Genomic DNA, 19577 nt, shown 5'->3' with positions numbered 1-19577 from the left:
TATAAAAGAAAAGAAAAGTCAGGGATTTAAAATATAATTATGAATCATGCTAAATTAAAATCTGACCTGTCCCTGCCAGTTTAAGATACTTCAAAAGCTCTTCATCTTGTACCAGATAAACAGAGTTTAAAACCGTTTATGCAGAGCCCAATGTGATAGTCTAGTAGCTAGATCTTTGCCTTGCATACCCCAGGATACCATATGGGCGTTGGTTCGTATTCCAGCAGCCCCACTTCCCATCCAGCTCTCTGTTTATGGCCTGGGAAGGTAGTCAAGGACGGCCCAAAACCTTGGGACCCTGCATCCACATGGGAAACCTGGAAGAAGCAGCAGGCTCCTGGCTTTGGATCAGCTGAACTCTGGCTGTTGTGGCCATTTTGGAGTGAATCAATGGATAGAAGATAGCTCTGTCTCTTCTCTGTATACCTGCCTTTCAAACAAAAATAAATATAAGCCTTTCAAAAAAGTATATTAAAAAAGTTAAAATATGAATCAAAAAAGTATATTAAAAAAGTTAAAATTAAAATCTGTCAGTCTCTCCCTGCTCTTCTCCTACCCACTTCTAATTTGTTTTACTCTAGTGGAGTTAGCACTAATATGGAAAGCCCATATTAACGGTGATAAATTACAGAAGCTAATAGCTTAGCAAAGCAACTGCCATACAGCAGGTATCCAAATACATTTCTTGAATATATAGACACATTGACTTACGGTATAAAAGGTCTGCAGTGATTCTGTTTTCCCATTCTGAATCACAAGAATAATTAAACACATGTACTAAAGCAAACTGCAATCTGATCCCATTAAAGGTGGTAAAATTCACTTCATCAATTTCTGCTTGGTCCTGGGTGCTTCCTGACATAGGGCACCTCTTTGGGAATACAAGGGTTACTTTGGAGTTGAATTTGCACAGAGAAAGCTGAGGGGAGCTGGTTCGCACAGAGCTTGGGTCATGACTCCTGCTTTCTGTCTTGTGTCTTCAAAAGGGCATGATATGATCTCTGTGGACATGGAATGTTTGGCCCATCCAAATAGGTCATAGGTTAATAAAAATATCAAGAACCACGGCTGTAACTATATAGAGATGTAAGAAAGTTAGAACATCTACAACTAGTGATATGAAAAGATAGGGATGGGTACGGAAAATTTTCTCCTGCATCGACTGTGCCCGGTAGTGGTCTGAAATCCTGGGCACTCTGAAATGCTCCCTCGTTTCATCAGCTGTTGCTGGGGTTGCTGGCTAATGCTGTCAGTGCAAAAGTCGCAGTGAATTCAGCAAATGTGTGTATGTGTATTCCAAAATGGCATCTTGATTTCATTTTGAATTTTAGGATTGCCTCCTTCAAAAAGTGGTTGATTGCACCATCCTTCTGTCTAATCCAGGCTTGATTATTCACTGGAAGCAATAAGTATGATGAATTTAGAATTCTGAATTCTGTCTCCCCCAAGCAAAATGAAACCTTGGTGGAGTTAGGAATGTCCTCTTTGAAGCAGGCAGGCTTTTTTTTTTTTTTTTTTAGTATTTTGAGATATCTGACTTCCTCAAGAGATTAAGCTTGGAAATGAACTAGTGCTAAAGGCAAAATACTTGATGGTGTGGCTGAAAACTCACTGTAGCTTAACTTCTTGACAATCCTGCATTTATTATTTTTTTTGAAAAGACACAATTTAACAAATATCCTTGAGGAATTCTTCTCTCTCTCTTTCTTGCTCTCTTTTTGAGGCTTGGTTATTCTTTGCTTCAGGATAAAATTGTGGACCCCATTAACTGGGCGTCTAATGGAAATTAGCAGCCATTAGGGCTTGACAGCCATTCCCCTGACCCTCCCTCTTCACTCCCCATTCGAAAACCCCAATTCAGTCATGCTTTCACTAACCCTGAGTTGCGTTGCCCCAAGCTGGTCAGATCAGAAGGAACTAGTCCCATGGTTGCTGGAATAATCTTGTCTCCCTTCAGGTACCAGGACTTCTCTTTATTCTGCCTTCTGCTGCAGATCTGAAGGTCCATGGTGTGGGCTGGGGCAGCAACAATTCAGAGAATGTCGGGAATTCTCCCCCCACTGCTGAGCAGGCCTCCAGGCACCCAACAATGAGGCTGCTCTCACAGGCTGTTGAGAAGATGCCATCCAATAGAGCTCAAGTGCATAGTTTTGTAAGCAATACATAAGTGTGGGTGAATATCATGCTAATTTAAGATCAGCTGTAATTCACTGAGCACTGATTCTTCCTTGCCACCTGATATATGCCTTATACTCATTATCATGTTGATTTTCCGGCGTCACTGTAGGAAATGTGTATTAATATTCTCCTAAATCAGAGGAACCTGAGGCTTTTGGGGCCTGGGAAAGGAGCTTGGCCCGGGTCATCTTTCTGTAATGAATGACAGAGCCAGTCTTGTATGCAGTAAAATATGAATGTCACAAAAATTCACAGCTCACTTATAAACAGCATGAAGGAGTGTTCCTGAATTTGACAATGCTGCTGAAAGTCAATATAGCTAATTATTTTCAGTAATAAAAAAGTAGTTGATTATTTACAGTGAAAAAAAATTTTATCAGTCATTCAAAAGCAATTATGATTTACTTTTTTTACTTTATAAAGTAAATCATCGTATGACAAGACAAAGATGTGGTTACAAGCATACAGGAAAATATGTAGCAGAGGAAGGCATGTCAGCATTGATAGATAAAAAATATTCTTATTTTTCTGAATCTTGAGTTGTTTGCAGTGTTTTCTGCTTTAAAAGTCATTGGATTTTTGTTTATTTATTTTGTTATTCTAAGAAGGTGTGCACTGGGACCCAGTGCAATGGCTCAATGGCTAAATCCTCACTTTGCAAGTGCCAGGATCCCATATGTGTGCAACTTCATTTCCAGGCTATTCCACTTCCCATCCAGCTCCCTGCTTGTGGCCTGGGAAAACAGTAGAGGACGGCCCAAAGCCTTGGGACCCTGTACCCACATGGGAGACCTGGAAGAAGCTCCTGAATCTTGACTTTGCATCAGCTCAGCTCTGGCTTACAGCCACTTGTGGAGAGTCAATCAGTGGATGCAAGATCTTTCTGTCTCTTCTTCTCTCCATGAATTTGGTCTGTCTTTCCAATAAAAATAAGTAAATCTTAAAAAAAAAAAAAAGAAAAGAAGGTGTTCTTTGGGTTTTCAAAATGAAATATGCAGGTGTGACCCTGAAAGACTTACAAGTATGAAGAAGACAGAAAGATACTACCAGACATTTCAAAGTACAAAATATCTTTTAAAATTGGGTATAACGATAATAAATCATTTTAGGTAAGAGGGAGATGTAAAGAGTTTGATTGTGTCCCTACCCCTTACAAAGCAATATGCCCACATCCTAACTCATGTAGCCAATGAATAGGACCTTAAATTGTTAAAAGGGTCTTAGTGTATGTAATTCAGTGAAGAATTTTGAGGTAAGATTATGCAGAATTGTCTGGGTGGGACCTAAATCCAGGGACAACTCTCTGTGTGAGACACCCAGAGATGAGGCAAGAGAGCAGTGAAGGCAGAGACAGAGATGATGCAGCCAGGAGCCGAAGAATGCAGACAGGCAAGGTCCTCTGCAGGCCTGTGTGGCTGTGCTAACAATATGACATGGGATTTCTGGTTTCCAGGGCTAAGAGAGGATACACTTTGATAGTTTTAAACCACTTGGTTTGTGATAATTATTTTACTGCAGCTGCAAGAAACTAACCTGGCACAGCACCATTATGCAGCAAGAGCAGTGAACGTACACCTGGTTTCCTGGCTGTTGGGCATTTACCAAGTGTGACTTAATCTCTGACTGTCCATGGGTGAAAAACAATGTGATGGAGAGATCTTTCTGTTTCACACGATCTCATGTCGTGGTTGAGGATTTAGGAGATACTGCCAAGTCCTCGTCGGTGACCAGTGAGTCCCTGGGGGTGGTCTTTGTGGCAGTATGTACTACCTTGGCAGAAATGTTTGAAGGCAGATCACTGAGAATGCGACCCCTTTAGAAATGCGACAAATAGATCATTAATAATTTTTTAGGGTTTATTACTTTTTATTAGAAAGGCAGATTTACAGTGAGAAGGAGAGAGAGGGAAAGATCTCCTATCCACTGTTTCATTCTCAAAGTGGCTGCAATGGCCAGAGCTGAGCTGATCCAGAGCCAGGAACTTCCTCTGTGTCTCCCATTCAGGTGCTGGTCCTAAGGCTTTGGGCCATCCTAGACTGCTTTCCTAGGCCACAAGCAGGGAGCTGGATAGACAGTAGAGCAGCTGGGACACGTACTGATACCCATATGGGATCCTGATACATGCAAGGTAAGGAGTTAGCCATTGAGCCATCACACTGGGACTGATCATTAATATTTTAAAATATTAATTCCTGCTATTTTTAAATTTTTAAATCAATTCCTGCTATATAATTTTAAAATAAATATTCCTGCCACACAGTGGCTTCAACCAAGAACTACTTGTCTTTCATTTCCAAATGCAATTGTTGGGCCTGGTGCGATAGTGTAGTGGTTAAAGTCCTCGCCTTGCACGCACTGGGATCCCATATGGTCGCCGGTTCTAATCCTGGCGGCCCTGCTTCCCATCCAGCTCTCTGCTTGTGGCCTGGGACAGCAGTAGAGGATGGCCCAAATCCTTGGGACCTTGCACCTGCATGGGAGACCTGGAAGAGCTCCTCGCTCCTGACTTCGGATTGGCTCAGCTCCAGCTGTTGCTGTCACTTGGGGAGTGAACCATCGGATGGAAGATCTTATTCTCTGTCTCTCCTCCTCTGTATATCTGCCTTTCCAATAAAAATTAAAATAAATCTTTTTAAAAAACCAATCAACCAAACAAACAAAAAAAAAACCAAATGCAATTCTTAAGGATAAAGTCATGAAAGATGTTCGAAAATATAATGATAGCGACTTCCCTAGAAGGATACATGTGCCATAATGGAATAAAAGCGTTGTTAAAAGCACTACATTTTGGATAAGTAACAACCTTTCCTTTGTGATATGCGTTAGTGAGTTATTCCTGAGAATCTATAGTCCTTGTCTGAAAGTTAAAGCTCATATAGGTTTTTTTTTTTTGAAGCTAGTTTCTTTTCATGAATTGTTCAAGACTGTTAAAATGTTCCATTTGCTGGAAATCCAAGCATGAATGCAGGATGGATGAGGAGCTCTGAGCAGTTCCTGGGCACTGTTCCATCAGTGTGGAGTGGACAAATAGAAGCCATGTCCTTGCTACATTGATTTCAACAAAGAACAAAGGCACTCCCAGGAGTCTCAGAGTGTATGGGAAACACGCTGAGATTTGACCTTTGGACTCAAACCAGTATTATCATTGACCACACATATGTTCCCATCACAGGATAGCTGCTGCTGCCTGGCAAACTCTCACCTGTCTAGGACACTTCTGTCATCTTTGGATAAGAACCAAAACACTTTTCAATAGGTAGCTGTGGTATAATGGATTAAGCCACTGCTGGTGATGTTGGCATCACATATTGGAGTGCTTGTTTGAGACTTGGCTACTCCTTTTTTGAGACAGGTTTCTGCTAATGTGCCTGGGAAGGTAGAAGAACATGTGCTAAGTGCTTAGCTTGCTGCCAGCAATGTGAGAGACCAGCATGGAGTTCCTGGCTCCTGGCTTTGGCTTGATCCAGAGTTGCTTGCTGTGGCTATTTCAGCAATGAACCTGCAGATAGAAGACCTCTCACTTTCCATTTCTCCCTCTCTCTGTCACTCTACCTTTAAAATAAATATATCTTAAAAAAATACATATGTATCTTAAGAATGCTAGACAGTAGGATCAAGCGATAAATATTTGCAAAATCCCCAGAAACCCAAAGTACAGTCAAGAAATAAGCACAGGGCCCAGTGCCGTGGCCTAGCAGCTAAGGTCCTCGCCTTGAATGTGCTAGGATCCCATATGGGCGCTGGTTCTAATCCTGGCAGTTCTACTTCCCATCCAGCTCCCTGCTTGAGGCCTGGGAAAGCAGTCGAGGATGGCCCAAAGCCTTGGGACACTGCACCCACGTGGGAGACCTGGAAGAAGTTCCAGGATCCTGGCTTTGGATCGGCATAGCACCATCCTTTGCGGTCATTTGGGGAGTGAACCATCGGATGGAGGATCTTTCTGTCTCTCCTCCTCCTGTATATCTGACTTTCCAATAAAAATAAAATAAATCTTTAAAAAACCAACAACAACAAAAAAGAGAAATAAGCACAGAACAATAAGAAGAGTAAGAAGAGTTGAAAACATCTGTATAGAGACATGGACTTGGAAGAGAAAGTTTATAATACACAAAGAGGTACACGCAGTTCCCCCTATAGGGCATGTGCAAATCTAACTGACCAATCAACTTCACTCTCTCCTTCCTTAAATATTTATTGAGCTCCTGTAGGTGTCAGGCAGTATTCCCGACGCTGGGTTTGAAGCAGGGAACAAAACCTATTCTAGAGAAGCTGATTCTGGTGGAAGAACAGAGAACTTCTGCTCAGTTTTGCTGGATCGGGGAGGTCCCGCTGAGGCTGTGGACTTCTGAAAGATGAGCAATATACAAGTGTCTGGTTGATGCCTTCCCAACAAGCTTTCAAGCTCTGAGTGAGGTGGGGTATTCTCCTTCCTCTCACTGTTTTTCAGAGTTGACAGCCAGTGCCAGGCATATAATAAGGTTTTAATCACAGTCTGTGGAGGATATATTTGTATTTTGAACCAAAGTTCAGATGTATCAGATATGCTGTGACCAATTATTTAACTCCGGAGTTTCAGGATACTTTTAGCTTTTGTTTATCTTAAAGGCTGAAAGATAGAGATAGACAGATGATTCATCCACTGGCTCCCTCTCCAGATGCCTAGAATAGCTTAAGCTGGGCCAGCTGATGCTTTAAAGCCTGAAACTCAACCTTGGTCTCCCATGAGATTAACAGGGATTCAAGTACTTGAGCCCTTGACAGGGGCAAGGCAGGCAGCTAGTTAGGCTAGTGGACCTACAAGGCACAGGTCACCACCCATGTGCGATTATTCTATGCTCCTACTTGTCCCTTGGACCTCCCCTCCCCTTTATTAGGATACTTGCTTCATCTGGCACCTGGCAGGAAGATACCAATATGAAGATTAAGCTCCATCTGGAATTTTATGGGAGCATAATAAGATATTCTGATGGCTTTATGCCTTCAGAAGCAATCCCCTCTGACATCAGGAAGGAGGCCAACAGCTGCGTGGAGCTCTCCATCTGAAATCAGGAATAGAGGAAGTGAAGGTGAACCCTGCTTCCCCTTTCCCGTCTGCGCCCACTGCCCATTCACAAAGGATATCTCTGTGTGTGGGGCAATGTATGTTCAGCTAGGCACATGTTTCCTTTCTCTCATTTTGAATAAAAGTGACTTTATATATGACAATACCAAGAGTTCCTATCTTTGTGCATGACACAGGTTTAGGGTAAGCAATAACACCCCATCCCCCCAACAGTAATTATCAGCTGCCTGCCAGGGTGCCCACGAGCAGACAGCTGAAACTGGACACAGAGCTAGGACTTGAATCCAGGTACTGCAATATAAGATCAGACATCCTCAGCAGCTGCTTCACATTACACTTGGCCTGCTCAAAGAATATTTTATGAAGTCAGAAGCCTAGTGCGACGGCTCAATGGCTAAATCCTCACCTTGCAAGCACCAGGATCCCATATGAGTGGTGGTTCATGTCCTGGCTGCTATACTTCCCATCCAGCTCCATGCTTGTGGCCTGGGAGGGCGCCAGAGGATGGCCCAAAGCCTTGGGACCCACATCCTTGTGGAAGACCTGGAAGAAGCTTCTGACTCCTGGTCTGGATCAGATCAGCTTAGGCTATTGTGGCCACTTGGAGAGTGAACCAGTGGATAAAAGAGCCTTCTCTCTGTTTCTCTTTCCATAAATCTGATCTGCCTTTTCAATAAAAATCCTTTTTTTTAAAAGTCGGTAACTTGAACATGTGAAATTCTAAACGCTATCTATGAAAATTAACTGGCTATTATGTGAGTTATTACTTAATGGTTCAAAGGTTTATGAGGTGGATATTCTTTGTATCTCCATTTTATGGATTAAGATTTTTTTTAAAGATTTATTTATTTTATTACAAAGTCAGATATACAGAGAGGAGGAGAGACAGAGAGGAAGATCTTCCGTCCGATGATTCACTCCCCAAGTGAGCCGCAACGGCTGGTGCTGTGCCAATCCGAAGCTGGGAACCAGGAACCTCTTCCAGGTCTCCCACACGGGTGCAGGGTCCCAATACATTGGGCCATCCTCGACTGCTTTCCCAAGCCACAAGCAGGGAGCTGGATGGGAAGTGGAACTTCTGGGATCAGAACTGGCACCCATATGGGATCCCGAGGCGTTCAAGGCGAGGACTTTAGCCACTAGGCCACGCCACTGGGCCCTATGGATAAAATTTTAAAATGCCAAGTAAATTGCCCAAGATCGTGTAGCCAGACAGAAGTGATGTAAGATTCCAGCTCTCCTAACTTAACACACAATATGCTGTTCTCCCATGAATCTGATGTTGGGGTAAGTTTTACTTGGCATTCAATGTTTATTTTCCTGATTTCTTCCTCAAGTTAGACACTCCAATACATTGTCAGTTCTTTTTTATGTTAATGCTGTCCCATTTGCTCATTTGGATGTATTTTTCCCTAATAGTTGCAGTCTTTATATTCATGGAAATATAATATGTATATTTCCCTTCCCAGCTTCAGGGCTGATTTAAAGATTAGGTGAGACAGACATCTTTCTGTGAATATAGAATTTAACTAAGGCTGATGACATGGTATATTGGGCTAAGGTCCTGCCTGTGGTATTGGCATCCCATATTGTCGCCAGTTCTAGTCCAGGCTGCTATACTTCTGATCTAGCTCTCTGCTAGTCTGGGAAAGCAGTGGGGAGTAGCCAATTCCTTAGGCCCCTGTACCCACGTTGGAGATCCAGGAGAGGCTACTGCTTAGGATCAGCTCAGCTCTGACCCTTGAAGCAATTCAGAATAAATCAGCTGATAGAAGATCTTTCTCTGTCTCCTCTCTGTAAATCTTCCTTTCAAATAACAATAAAATATTTTAAAAAATTAAGGGAGCTGGGAAGGGGGTCTCCATCCTCAAAATTTCCCTTACTTGCTTCCTGTTGGTTAAAATCCCATCAACAAAGCTTCATGGCTTGACTTTAAGCCATATCCTCTGCTTAAATTCAAATACACTGGAGATAGATAAGAGGCATTGTGACCTGAGCCTTCTGCCAGTCCTCATCCTTCCTTCACTCATGTTTTCCTTTGACAAATAGTTTTGGAGGTGGACTGTAGTGAGCTGGGTGCTGGATATTCACAAGTAAGCAGAAAATACTCTGTGTATTCTGGAAAGGGAAGAAGAAAAGTGAGATCTCCAACTACAAGTTTACTCCCCAAATGCTTGCAACAGCCAAGACTGGACCAAGCTGAAGCCAGGAGCCAGGGGCTAAGTCTATATCTTCCACATAGAAGGCAGAGGCTTAAGTACTTTGATTCACTTGCTACCTCCCAGAGTGTCCATTAGCAGGAAACTGAACTGGAAGTGAGTGCAGGCAAGAAGACAGACAGAAGTCAAAGAAAGGTCTGGAGGAAATAGCACTACACCTTCGCTAAGGCCTGCTTCTGAAACTTAGCCAAACTGCTGTTGTAGCAGAGCCACTGTTCAGCTCCAGGGCCAGCTGCAAATATCCAACATGGCTGCTGACTGTTTTGCTGCAACCTGCAATAACACTGTAACAAACTACCATGGATGATAATCACATTATCAAGCACCTAATGCCATGATACTTTCTAGGCTTGTGAAATGGCCAGAAATTGAGGTACTGCCCAGTTTCTGAATTTCCTGGAGAGTTCCTCTGGAAGCCTTACTCCCTAAGCCTACAGATTCCTTAAACAGATGGGCTTAGAGCCCCATCGGTTGCATCTGGAGATGTTTACGTTCCTTCCTGAGTGCATACTTGCCTTGCTAATAAATTTTGTTCCTCTTCTAACCTTTAACCAAATTCCTTTGATATGTGAGGCAAAAACCTGTACTCTATGTCCCCTGCCTTATCAGAAGCAGGCACTCTGATATCAAATGTGGCTGTTTGAAGCAGTGATTCTACCACTGTGCCATATGCCCACTCCTTAATGAAAGTTTCAATTTGGGGAGCAGATGAATGTGACAGAAATATAGTACAGTGTTTACATGCTGTTTAGAAGCATTTGTGAGGTATGAAAACACTCAAAAGGGAGGAATGGACGGGTTCTATTTGCAAAGGTGAGACTACTTCAAAGAGTTAAAGGAGGGCCTGGCATGATGGCTCTGTGGATAAATCCTCACCTTGCACACACCGGGATCCAGATGGGTACCGGTACATCTCCTGGCTGCTCCACTTCCCATCCAGCTCCCTGCCTGTGGCCTGGGAAAGCAGTAGAGGACGGCCCAAAGCCTTGGGACCCTGCACCTGAATGGGAGCCTTGGAAGAAGCTCCAGGCTCCTGGCTTTGGATTGGTTCAACTCCAGCTGTTGCAGCCACTTTGAGTGAGCTAGCAAATGGAAGATCTTTCTTTTTGTCCTTCCTATTCTTTGTAAATCTGCCTTTGCAATTATATATAATTAATTATACATTTATATATAATATATTTATATATTGCATACTGCATATACATATAATATATAATGTGTTACATTATATATCATACATAACATAATATATAATAATATATATTATATAGCATGGGCATGATATATTAATTTTAATATGTATTACATTATATAGTAATATAATATATGCAATATATTATATATAATAATATATGTCTTTTAAAAAGTTAAAGGAAATTGCAATTAAGAGATAAATTGGACATGGATGTTGTTGACATGGTACAGATACTGCCCGAGATGCCTGAATCCAATGTGAAGTATCTGGGTTTGAGTCCCAGCCCAGCTCTGGGAGGCAGCATGTGATGCCCAAGAACCTTCTGCATGGGATTCCTGGCTTGAATTCTAGGATCCTGGCGTTGGCTTGGCCCAGCTCAGGATCTTGCAGGCAACTGGGGAAGGAACTAGTGGATGTCTGCCTTTCATTCTCAGTATCTAAGTTAATTAATTTTGAAAGGTACTTAATTTGGTGGAAAACAAGTTGAAATCCATGCACATGAGAAGTCTTTAAAATATTCTTGGAAATCAGTATTATGAAAAAGCTACATGTGGAAAACATTATGTGTTTTCAAGTCTGAAGCCAAGATCTATTTCTCACTCATTGATATGCACTTTTTCTGTCATTCAAGTTTATTTAGATCAGTGAAAAGAAACCCTGGCTACCCTGTTTTACAAGCCAGAAAGCTGGAGGTTGCTCTTGTCAGATTTCTTTCTCTTATCCCCTATTGGCCATGCTTTACAATGTCTAAGTGATATTTTATAAGTGTCTCTTGCAATTAGATTTCTGTTGTTAACGTCATTGCTTTCATTATAGTCTGACCTTCCTTCTGATATCTGAGCAATTTAATTCCTCTGCTCAACTTCATTCTCATCTCAGTCCCATGTATACACATCATCTTATCAATTCATTCAGTGGTTTCACGCTGTTTTTAGGATAAAGAACAAAATTTCAAAACATCCTTTTACTCCCTGTATGAATTGACTATAATCGTCATCATCATCATCATCATCATCTTTCTCTGAGACCACTGTCTTTTTCACTTTGGTACATCCAAAATACCTTAGAACATTCTTATCTTTTGCATCTATGAAAGATACTGTGCTAGTAACCTCATTCCACCAGTCATTATATCCGTTCCCTTTGCTGTGCAATATTTTAGTGCTTTTTTTCACTGTTGGTGACATATAATTCTTCAACCCTGAGTTGAACCTCTTGTCCTGCTTTGGAAAGTCAAATTAGGCAAATACAGAGTACTGGCTCTCAGCAGTGTTGTACATTTCCACTTGTCTTCTTGACCTCTTTTCACCATAAGAACATGCCCAGGAGCCTTCTGACCCAGTGGAAATGAGGACTTGGAGGAAGGAACCACACAGCTGAGTCCAGCCTAGATCAGGTGACTCCTAGCAGACACATAGCTTTGTAAAAAACATCGAAGTGGTTAGTGGTTTAAGTATAATGGGGTGTTCGTTTTGTAGCAAAAACCAAAAGATAGACTAAGGAATAATTTGCATTTTTCCTGTGGTTTTGTGAATACCCTCTGTCTTTGCTCATGCATCTAGAAACACTAGGCTTAAAGTCAACAAAGACTGCAAAGATGATATCATCTTTTACTGTAGGAATAGCAAATTACTGCTTGATGAGTGAGGACAAGTTATAAGACAATGATTGTTTCACCCAAGAACTCTTCTGTGAAGTTTCAAATAGAATGAGGGCTTTCCTGCCAATCCCACAAATTGGAGAGTCTGAAGTGGGCATGGATTTTTCCTTTGCTGCTATAGAAACTTTTTGTCCCTGCCTGGGACAGCAGATCTGCCAGTGAGCTGGTTTTGGATGTGACACAATCCACTTGCATTCTAGATAAGGGCAAAGTCTGTCGTACAGACATTTCAAAGGTCGTCTTAGATTTAAACAGGACAGGTTGTCCCCTTTATTCTTCTTCTCTGAATTTTTCTTGAAAGGCTGTTGTTTATTTCTGTTTTTTCCATTTTTTCTATCAGACAAAACCTAGTATGAAGTGGGTATTAATTAAGTCACAGGATCAAAGCCTTGACAATTCAAAGGGAAAACCAGGAGTGCATAACCAGTTCCCAAAAGCCAGTGTGCTCTTAAAGGATGCTCTGAAAATTAAGACTCTTACACCTACTACGATGAAGAGAGACTTGGATGTAGGAAAACTGAATGTGTTGATCACTACACCAATGGGTACCATCAAATAGAAATAAAGATATAAAGTGAACAGTTAACAGATGTCATAGCACTGGAAAAAAGATGCATACATACCTGGATCGATGTTTTTTTTCCACCTGAAACAAAATTTTAAAATATTTGTTTTGAGTTTGCTTAAAGTCATCCAAATCCCAACACAAATATTTGAATGTAGAAGCGATGAGCTATCCAAGCTAAAATATTTTTGCAGGAGGTTTCTTTTTTGGGGGGATTATAAATAAAATATTGAATAATTTTCCCTCCTCATTCTTTAAGGCAGCTACATCAGGTCATCTTTGAAGTACATTTGCAGGAGGGCCACGGTCAGTGTCCAAGTTCTGACAGTGCACCTGCAGCCTAAGGCTGGTGGAATCCTTTAAAAAGTGCTCTCAGGATATAGAACAAGGTAGCTTAAACCACCATTGTCTTTCTTCTCTAAATTATTGTCCTCTTTTTTACTTCAGAGCCAATTTTTCCTAATCTCTGTGTTCTTCCAGCTATGACTTTCTATGCTGTCTCTCATCATTGTGGTATGGGTAGTGAGGCAGGAGGTTAGGCAGGAATAAATGAGCTGGGAGATTTTCCCCAAACTTCTGTCTCTGCCACCCTGCACTGTGACTCCATCCCCTTGCCCACCTATTCAGTATGTCCTCTTTACCCGTGATTCATCCTGATCTCAGACTAGGAAGGGGTTGGCTCGACTAACTCTTGGAACTTAAACTTCTTGTGGATATGCCTTAAAACTCCCCACAAGCCTCTCACACGCTAAACTCTGCTTTTTGTACTCAGAGAGGTCACTACCTGTGTTCCCTGAGGATTTGGGTGACGTGAGGTGAGCAGAGAAGCCTGCAGAAGGGGTCCCTCATGGATGGTCTGAAGCATGGGCAGGGCACACTCATCAGAGGGCTTGGCTGGGGGCTCGAGCGAGTGGGCAATGTTGAACGCTGTCTGCACGGAGGAAGGCGAGCTTGTCCCTGGCGTCAGGGATGATGTCAGCTTTGGAGCATCCTTTGGGTTTTCAGGCAGACTCTTGGGAAGATTGTCTGTAGGTCCCCCGCAGCTTCCATCGGTGTGTGTATCTAAGGCATCTTCCTGGGGCGGTGAGGGCCGCGTCCTCCAGCCCCTGCCCCTCAGTCTCCTCAGCGTGGGAGAGGTAGAAATGCGGCCCAGGGCTTGCCGGTCAAACTGAAGAAGATTCCCCTGGTTCTCATGATGCTTATTGGATAGGCCCCCCCACAGTGGCCGAGGAGCAGCCTCCGTGTCTTGTGGCTGCTCTTCCAGGCAGGGTGGGAAGCAGAGAGAATCTTCTGCTGGGAGTGGCCAGGGGTCACAGGTGGAGATGCTGTCCTCCAGCTCATGCTGGGCTTGCTCCGGTTCTACCCTTGAGAGCGACTCTGCCTCCGGCCGCTCTTCATCCTTTTCCGGAGGGAAATTACAAGTGGGTTCCTGCATCTTCAGTGAGGAAGAACAGGCTGTGGGCTCTGGAGGTAATAAAGGAAACTGAGGTGAGAAAAATGTATCTACATTTCACAACTAAACTCCTGATTCCTCATAGGAGATTCATAGAGCCTTGTTCACCTTACATTATTATATCTTGAAGATAATTTACATGTAACTCCAGCCTTTTCGTCTAAATAGTTGGCCACATATTCTGAGATCAGCAATGATAGTTTCAAAAAGTCTATAACTCCAAAATAAATTCTAAAATAAAATGCACCAATTTGGAATGCTCTGTGAATTAACACTCTTGGATAGTCAAAACGAAGGTTAACTAACAGTTCCCATTTTTAGTGATATCTAATTTTAATTACATTGATAACCAATTTTTTTTAAAGATTTATTTATTTTGTTACAAAGTCAGATATATAGAGAGAGGAGAGACAGAGAGGAAGATCTTCTGTCCGATGATTCACTCCCGAAGTGAGCCGCAACGGGCTGGTGCGCGCCAATCCGAAGCTGGGAACCAGGAACCTCTTCCAGGTCTCCCACAAGGGTGCAGGGTCCCAAAGCATCGGGCTATCCTCGACTGCTTTCCCAGGCCACAAGCAGGGAGCTGGATGGGAAGTGGAGCTGCCGGGATTAGAACCGGCGCCCATATGGGATCCCGGGCTGCTCAAGGCGAGGACTTTAGCCACTAGGCCATGCCGCCGGGCCTGATAACCAATTTTTTTACAACTTTTTCTGTACTTCTTCAACTTGAAAAATAGAGAACACTGAAAATGAAAACACTGTTTTGCCCTTACCTCATTATTTTAACTATCACTCAGCACCATGCTGAAGTGCAATGACAATTATTCTACTTACTGTAGTTCTCCAGAGGATATAGTAATTGGTACAGGTTATTATAGCATGAGATTATTTGTTTCCGCACTAAGTGGCTCCACACTGATGTATCTACATAATTTTTATTCATTAGTTCTCATGCTTTGTATACTTGCCTATGATCTGTTTTGGGCACCAAAGTTCACTGAATTTGTATAGGAAGACTTAAAGCTATTCGGTTTGTAGCAAGGAGGAGCACAATGTTATGGCACTGTCTTGACTGTGGTAACATTGATTTGGGAAACTTCCTGATCATTTACATTGGCCTGCTTTAAAGTCACATGAAACACACTAGAACAGGATTTTAGACTGGAGAATTGTTAGAGGAGCTAGTTAGAGAGCAACTGAAGTTGATTCAATTCATATTTACAAAAGAAATCCAAAATCCTTAATGATAGATTTGCTTTAATATTTTGAGGTCACAAATATAAGAACCTTAGATGTAGAACTAGAAGGCATGAGGTGCCTTTTTTTTTTTTTTTTAATGAACAGGGTGAAGGAAAACTAGCTAGAAAACTTAAACTTAGTTAAGATATGGCTGAACAGATTTTGGTTTTAGATGGCCAATTTCTGGCTGCTGCTCTGCAGGTTGATTGCAGCCTTGCTAAAAAAAGCCGTGCTTAGGTCTCTGCAGGACCGAACACTTGCTGCTTCAGGAAAGAGTCACTTCCTCATTTTCCCAACAAGCAGATGGGTGAGTTGAGGACTGGAATTACAGGTACTTTCACACATGTTAAAGGCCTGTGGTTCTATTCTCCTTGACAACATTCTAGGCAGCGGTAATAGTGAAGGAAAGTTTGCCAAGGTGCTTGTATAGTGGCTCTATCAGAACTCTGAGGCCCTGCATTTTCCCTCTGGCCTTTGGCTTTCTTCAGTCCTCCTTTGAGGGGGATAAGGTCTTCCGGCTTCCTCTCCAAGGATCCTGTCACAAAGCTTTTCCACTGAAGGACTATTTATGTTTTGCTAGATATAAGTGTCATTTAAATTACTGGCCAGTTATCTTCAGGGTCAGACTCCAGGCTCAGCTGTCAGGAGTAACAGCAACACAGGAGGAGCTGAAAATACCATAGGGCTTTGGGAGGCGGGCTGTGGCTGAAACAGATCTGGTTTTTCTTTTAGCCATACCACCACCCAGCTCTGAAACCTTGGACACACCACTCCTCTGCCAGCCTCTGCGCAGAACTTACCGAAAGAGCATCAGCCTATTTCCCTCATAAGCTTGTTGCAAGAATTAAGTGAGATAATGGCTGAAACTACCCTTGTTTGGACAGGTGAAGATTGAAAAATTAACCATAAATACTCTCCTGCTAACCCTTCTCCCTTATACTCTCTGAAAGACTGGATCTGTACTTGATTGTTATAAAGAAAATCCACTAGCCTTTGACCTCCCAAGCTCTATGAATCCAGCAAACACCTACTCGCATTGTTGGGGAACAATCTCACTGTACCAGAAATTAAACCATGTGGATTAATGATTCACCAATTGTAATGAAATCCGGAAAGACCAGTAAAACAGGACTGAGCAAAGCTGGTAGCAACAGGATTGGAACAAAGGGAAAGTACAAGATGGAAATTCAGAGAGCAGTTGAAAGTTGCCTTCTGTACCTGTTAGGTGGTCTGCCTCTGAAAGTGCCATTGTCCAGGTGGGTTCTGACAATCCAGAGTCAGCATAACCACAGGGGAGCTGCCAGGTGAAGGCTGGAGCAACAGGTGGCACACTGGTCACCTGGACCCTCCCTGGCTGAGTGCAAGCAACCTTGATAGCACCTGAAATGAGGAACTGGCCTCTCCCACTCTTGGAGATTTCCTAGTCATTTGTTTATGAAAAAGCCTAAAGGGAAGCATGTTCAGAGTCTAAGCCTGCCTAAGAGTCAGGTGATTTGATTGCGCTGAACAATGGCTAATCCAATCCAGAAATATGCAAAAGTGTTTTTTTTTTTTAACATTCCCTTAAGGTGTTCAACAATTATCATTGATAGTTCAGGGAGGAAATTTCTAGTTTCCATTCTTTGAACTGGAGAGTCACTCACTCCTTGGAATCTCTCCTTGCATCTTAAAACATTTAGTGTTTATCTGTTTTATTAAAAAGATGTTTCCATAAGCATTGAATAATAGACAAAACAATCATGGCTTCAGGGAACACATACATGAACATTAATTTCCAAATTATTAAAATGCAAATGAAAAAGTATTTGTGTCTTCTAGCATTCTTACTAGATCAGTATCACAAAGAGTATCTCCAGGAGGAGATGATGCACCTGAGTGCAACATTAAAACCAATTTTAATACATTCTTTATAAGAACAAGTTCAATGTAATTCTAATTAATTCTAGTTTGAAGTTTTTATTGCTTCAGATCATTACAGACACTTACTGCAGTGCTTCTCAAGCTGCGATGCTTAGATGAGCAGCATTAATGTCACTTGGGAACTTGCTAAAGAAGAAAATTCCCCAATCACAAATTCTGGGGAAAGGGAGGTGTTGGACTGACCAGTGAAGACACTGCTTGAGATGGCCACATCCCAGATCAGAGTGTCTGGTTCAAGTCCTGGCTTGTTTCTTATTCCAGTTTCTTGCTACTTGTGTATCCCAGGAGGCCACAGGTACTTGTCTTCCTGCCACCCACATGGGAGACCCCAATGGAACTCTTGGTTCCTGGACTTGGCTTGGTGCGGTCTTCACTTGAGTCAGTGGATGGAAGAGTGATCTCTTACTGTTTCAGTCTCTCTCTTGAATAAAATGCAAATAAATGAATAATTTAAACAAAAATAAACTCTGAGGTTGTGGCTAGAACTCTCTGTTTTAAGAAACCCTTACATATGTTAAAATTTCCTTAGGGGCAGAAGAGGCCTTATGATAACCTTAGCCCATGATAACCCTTGTCTTAGTGTTTAACTCTCATACTGGTTTGTTAGAGCATCATTTACTTACGACATTGATAAAGGAGTTGATCTTGCCTTCATCCATATGGCCGCAATTACTACCACTAAGACAAAGAAGAATTATCAAAGAATACATATTTTGTCAGCATGAAACCAGCATAAAACAGTCTGAGCTCTTGCCAAGCCTCTCTCGAGATGAGTTCCTTGACTTCAGGAAGAAAGAAAAATGACTAAAGTCTTTTAGTGTTTAGTTTGTGAAAAGAAGGTCGTTCCTTATCCACTAGTCCCCTCACGTACTCATGTTGTAAAACTGTCTGTCTTGGGGGACAGTGATAGTGGAATATTTTATTTCAGTGCAAAATTGTCCAAGCTCTGGTTGTAACTTAAACAAGAAAATTAAGTGTCTACGGAAAGGTCACAGAGAACGATCGGGAAAAACAGTGCCGCTTGTAGTGCCACTTGTAGTGCCGCTGGACCCAAATGGCAGGAATTTTTTACCTGAATGTTGGCATTAGAGTACATTCTCTCTGTGCTGGTACACTTGTGATAAATGATGTTTTCTTAATTCATCAAGGAGAGAGGGACAAGGAAGCATTTTGGGTGAGGGCAAAGCTCTACGGTGAGTCTCTCCTTAGAGACCCTAGGGCATCTGTGTTGACAGCAAAGTGTTGGGGGTAGGAGGGACACTCATTTCTCAGTGTGGGCCACAGAGATTCTCTCTAACTGCAGGGGGAAGCAGTTGCCTTATCTTTTGACTGGAGATGTTTTGATTGGGGTAGAAAGCCACCTGGAATCATTAGGCATATGAAGTCAGAAGGGTAACAGCTGTTACAGTATCATGATATAGCCATATCTGGGGATTGTGATGGTTCCCTGGCTTTTCAAAACACTTAATTCAACATTAGATTTTAGAGAACAGTTTGGCTTATGGGATTACAAAAAATCAGTGTGGCAGCACTGCATCTGTGTACCCACACTCTCAGATATGTCAAGGGCCCAGACACAGAGATAGGCTAGCTGTTTCAGACTGCAGAAATTCATCTCAATCCGGTTCACCTCAGTCTGTGCCACTCCTTGTGGTCTCTCTGATGCAGGTTAACATTGGTGCCTGTTGTATTTGTGGAGCTTTGTTCCTTCCAACTGCATTATAAATAATCACCTTGTACTAGAAATAACCCTAAGGATCATTTCAATAGGTATTCAGTGTGCATTACTCTACTGAATATGAGTCAAAAATGAAAATGAGGGCTCTACTACCAAATCTGCCATTCACTGAAAGAAGCCAAGTCACGTGATTCAGCATGAGCACTAAGATCAGGCAGCGCTAATCTATAGTGTTAGAGAAGTGTTTATTACCTTTAAGGGTGAGCAGTAACTGAGTCCAGGATATAATTTCCAAGACTAATGGCTTGAATTTTTTTTAAAGATTTATTTTATTTTTATTGCAAAATCAGATATACAGAGAGGAGGAGACTCAGAGAAGAAGATCTTCTGTCTGACGATTTATTTCCC

At 42.1% G+C, this 19577-nt stretch overlaps 1 protein-coding gene across 1 annotated transcript in view; it reads right to left on the bottom strand.

Moving 5' to 3' along the window:
- Positions 1-14146, bottom strand: part of PLEKHG7 (pleckstrin homology and RhoGEF domain containing G7) — a gene marked incomplete at its 5' end in the record, with an annotated part of 48708 nt that extends 34562 nt beyond the window's left edge. The window contains 2 exons of the mRNA XM_058673911.1: positions 10252-10260; positions 13661-14146. Of these exons, the coding sequence (XP_058529894.1) occupies positions 10252-10260; positions 13661-14146 (495 nt within the window). The remainder of the gene's footprint in view (positions 1-10251; positions 10261-13660) is intronic.
- Positions 14147-19577: the final 5431 nt, after the last annotated feature.

Source organism: Ochotona princeps, chromosome 15 (assembly GCF_030435755.1).
Source record: "Ochotona princeps isolate mOchPri1 chromosome 15, mOchPri1.hap1, whole genome shotgun sequence".
In the NCBI taxonomy this organism is placed as follows: Eukaryota; Metazoa; Chordata; class Mammalia; order Lagomorpha; family Ochotonidae; genus Ochotona; species Ochotona princeps.
Note: the sequence above shows the minus strand (reverse complement) of the source record. Positions and strands in the feature narration are given on the sequence as shown.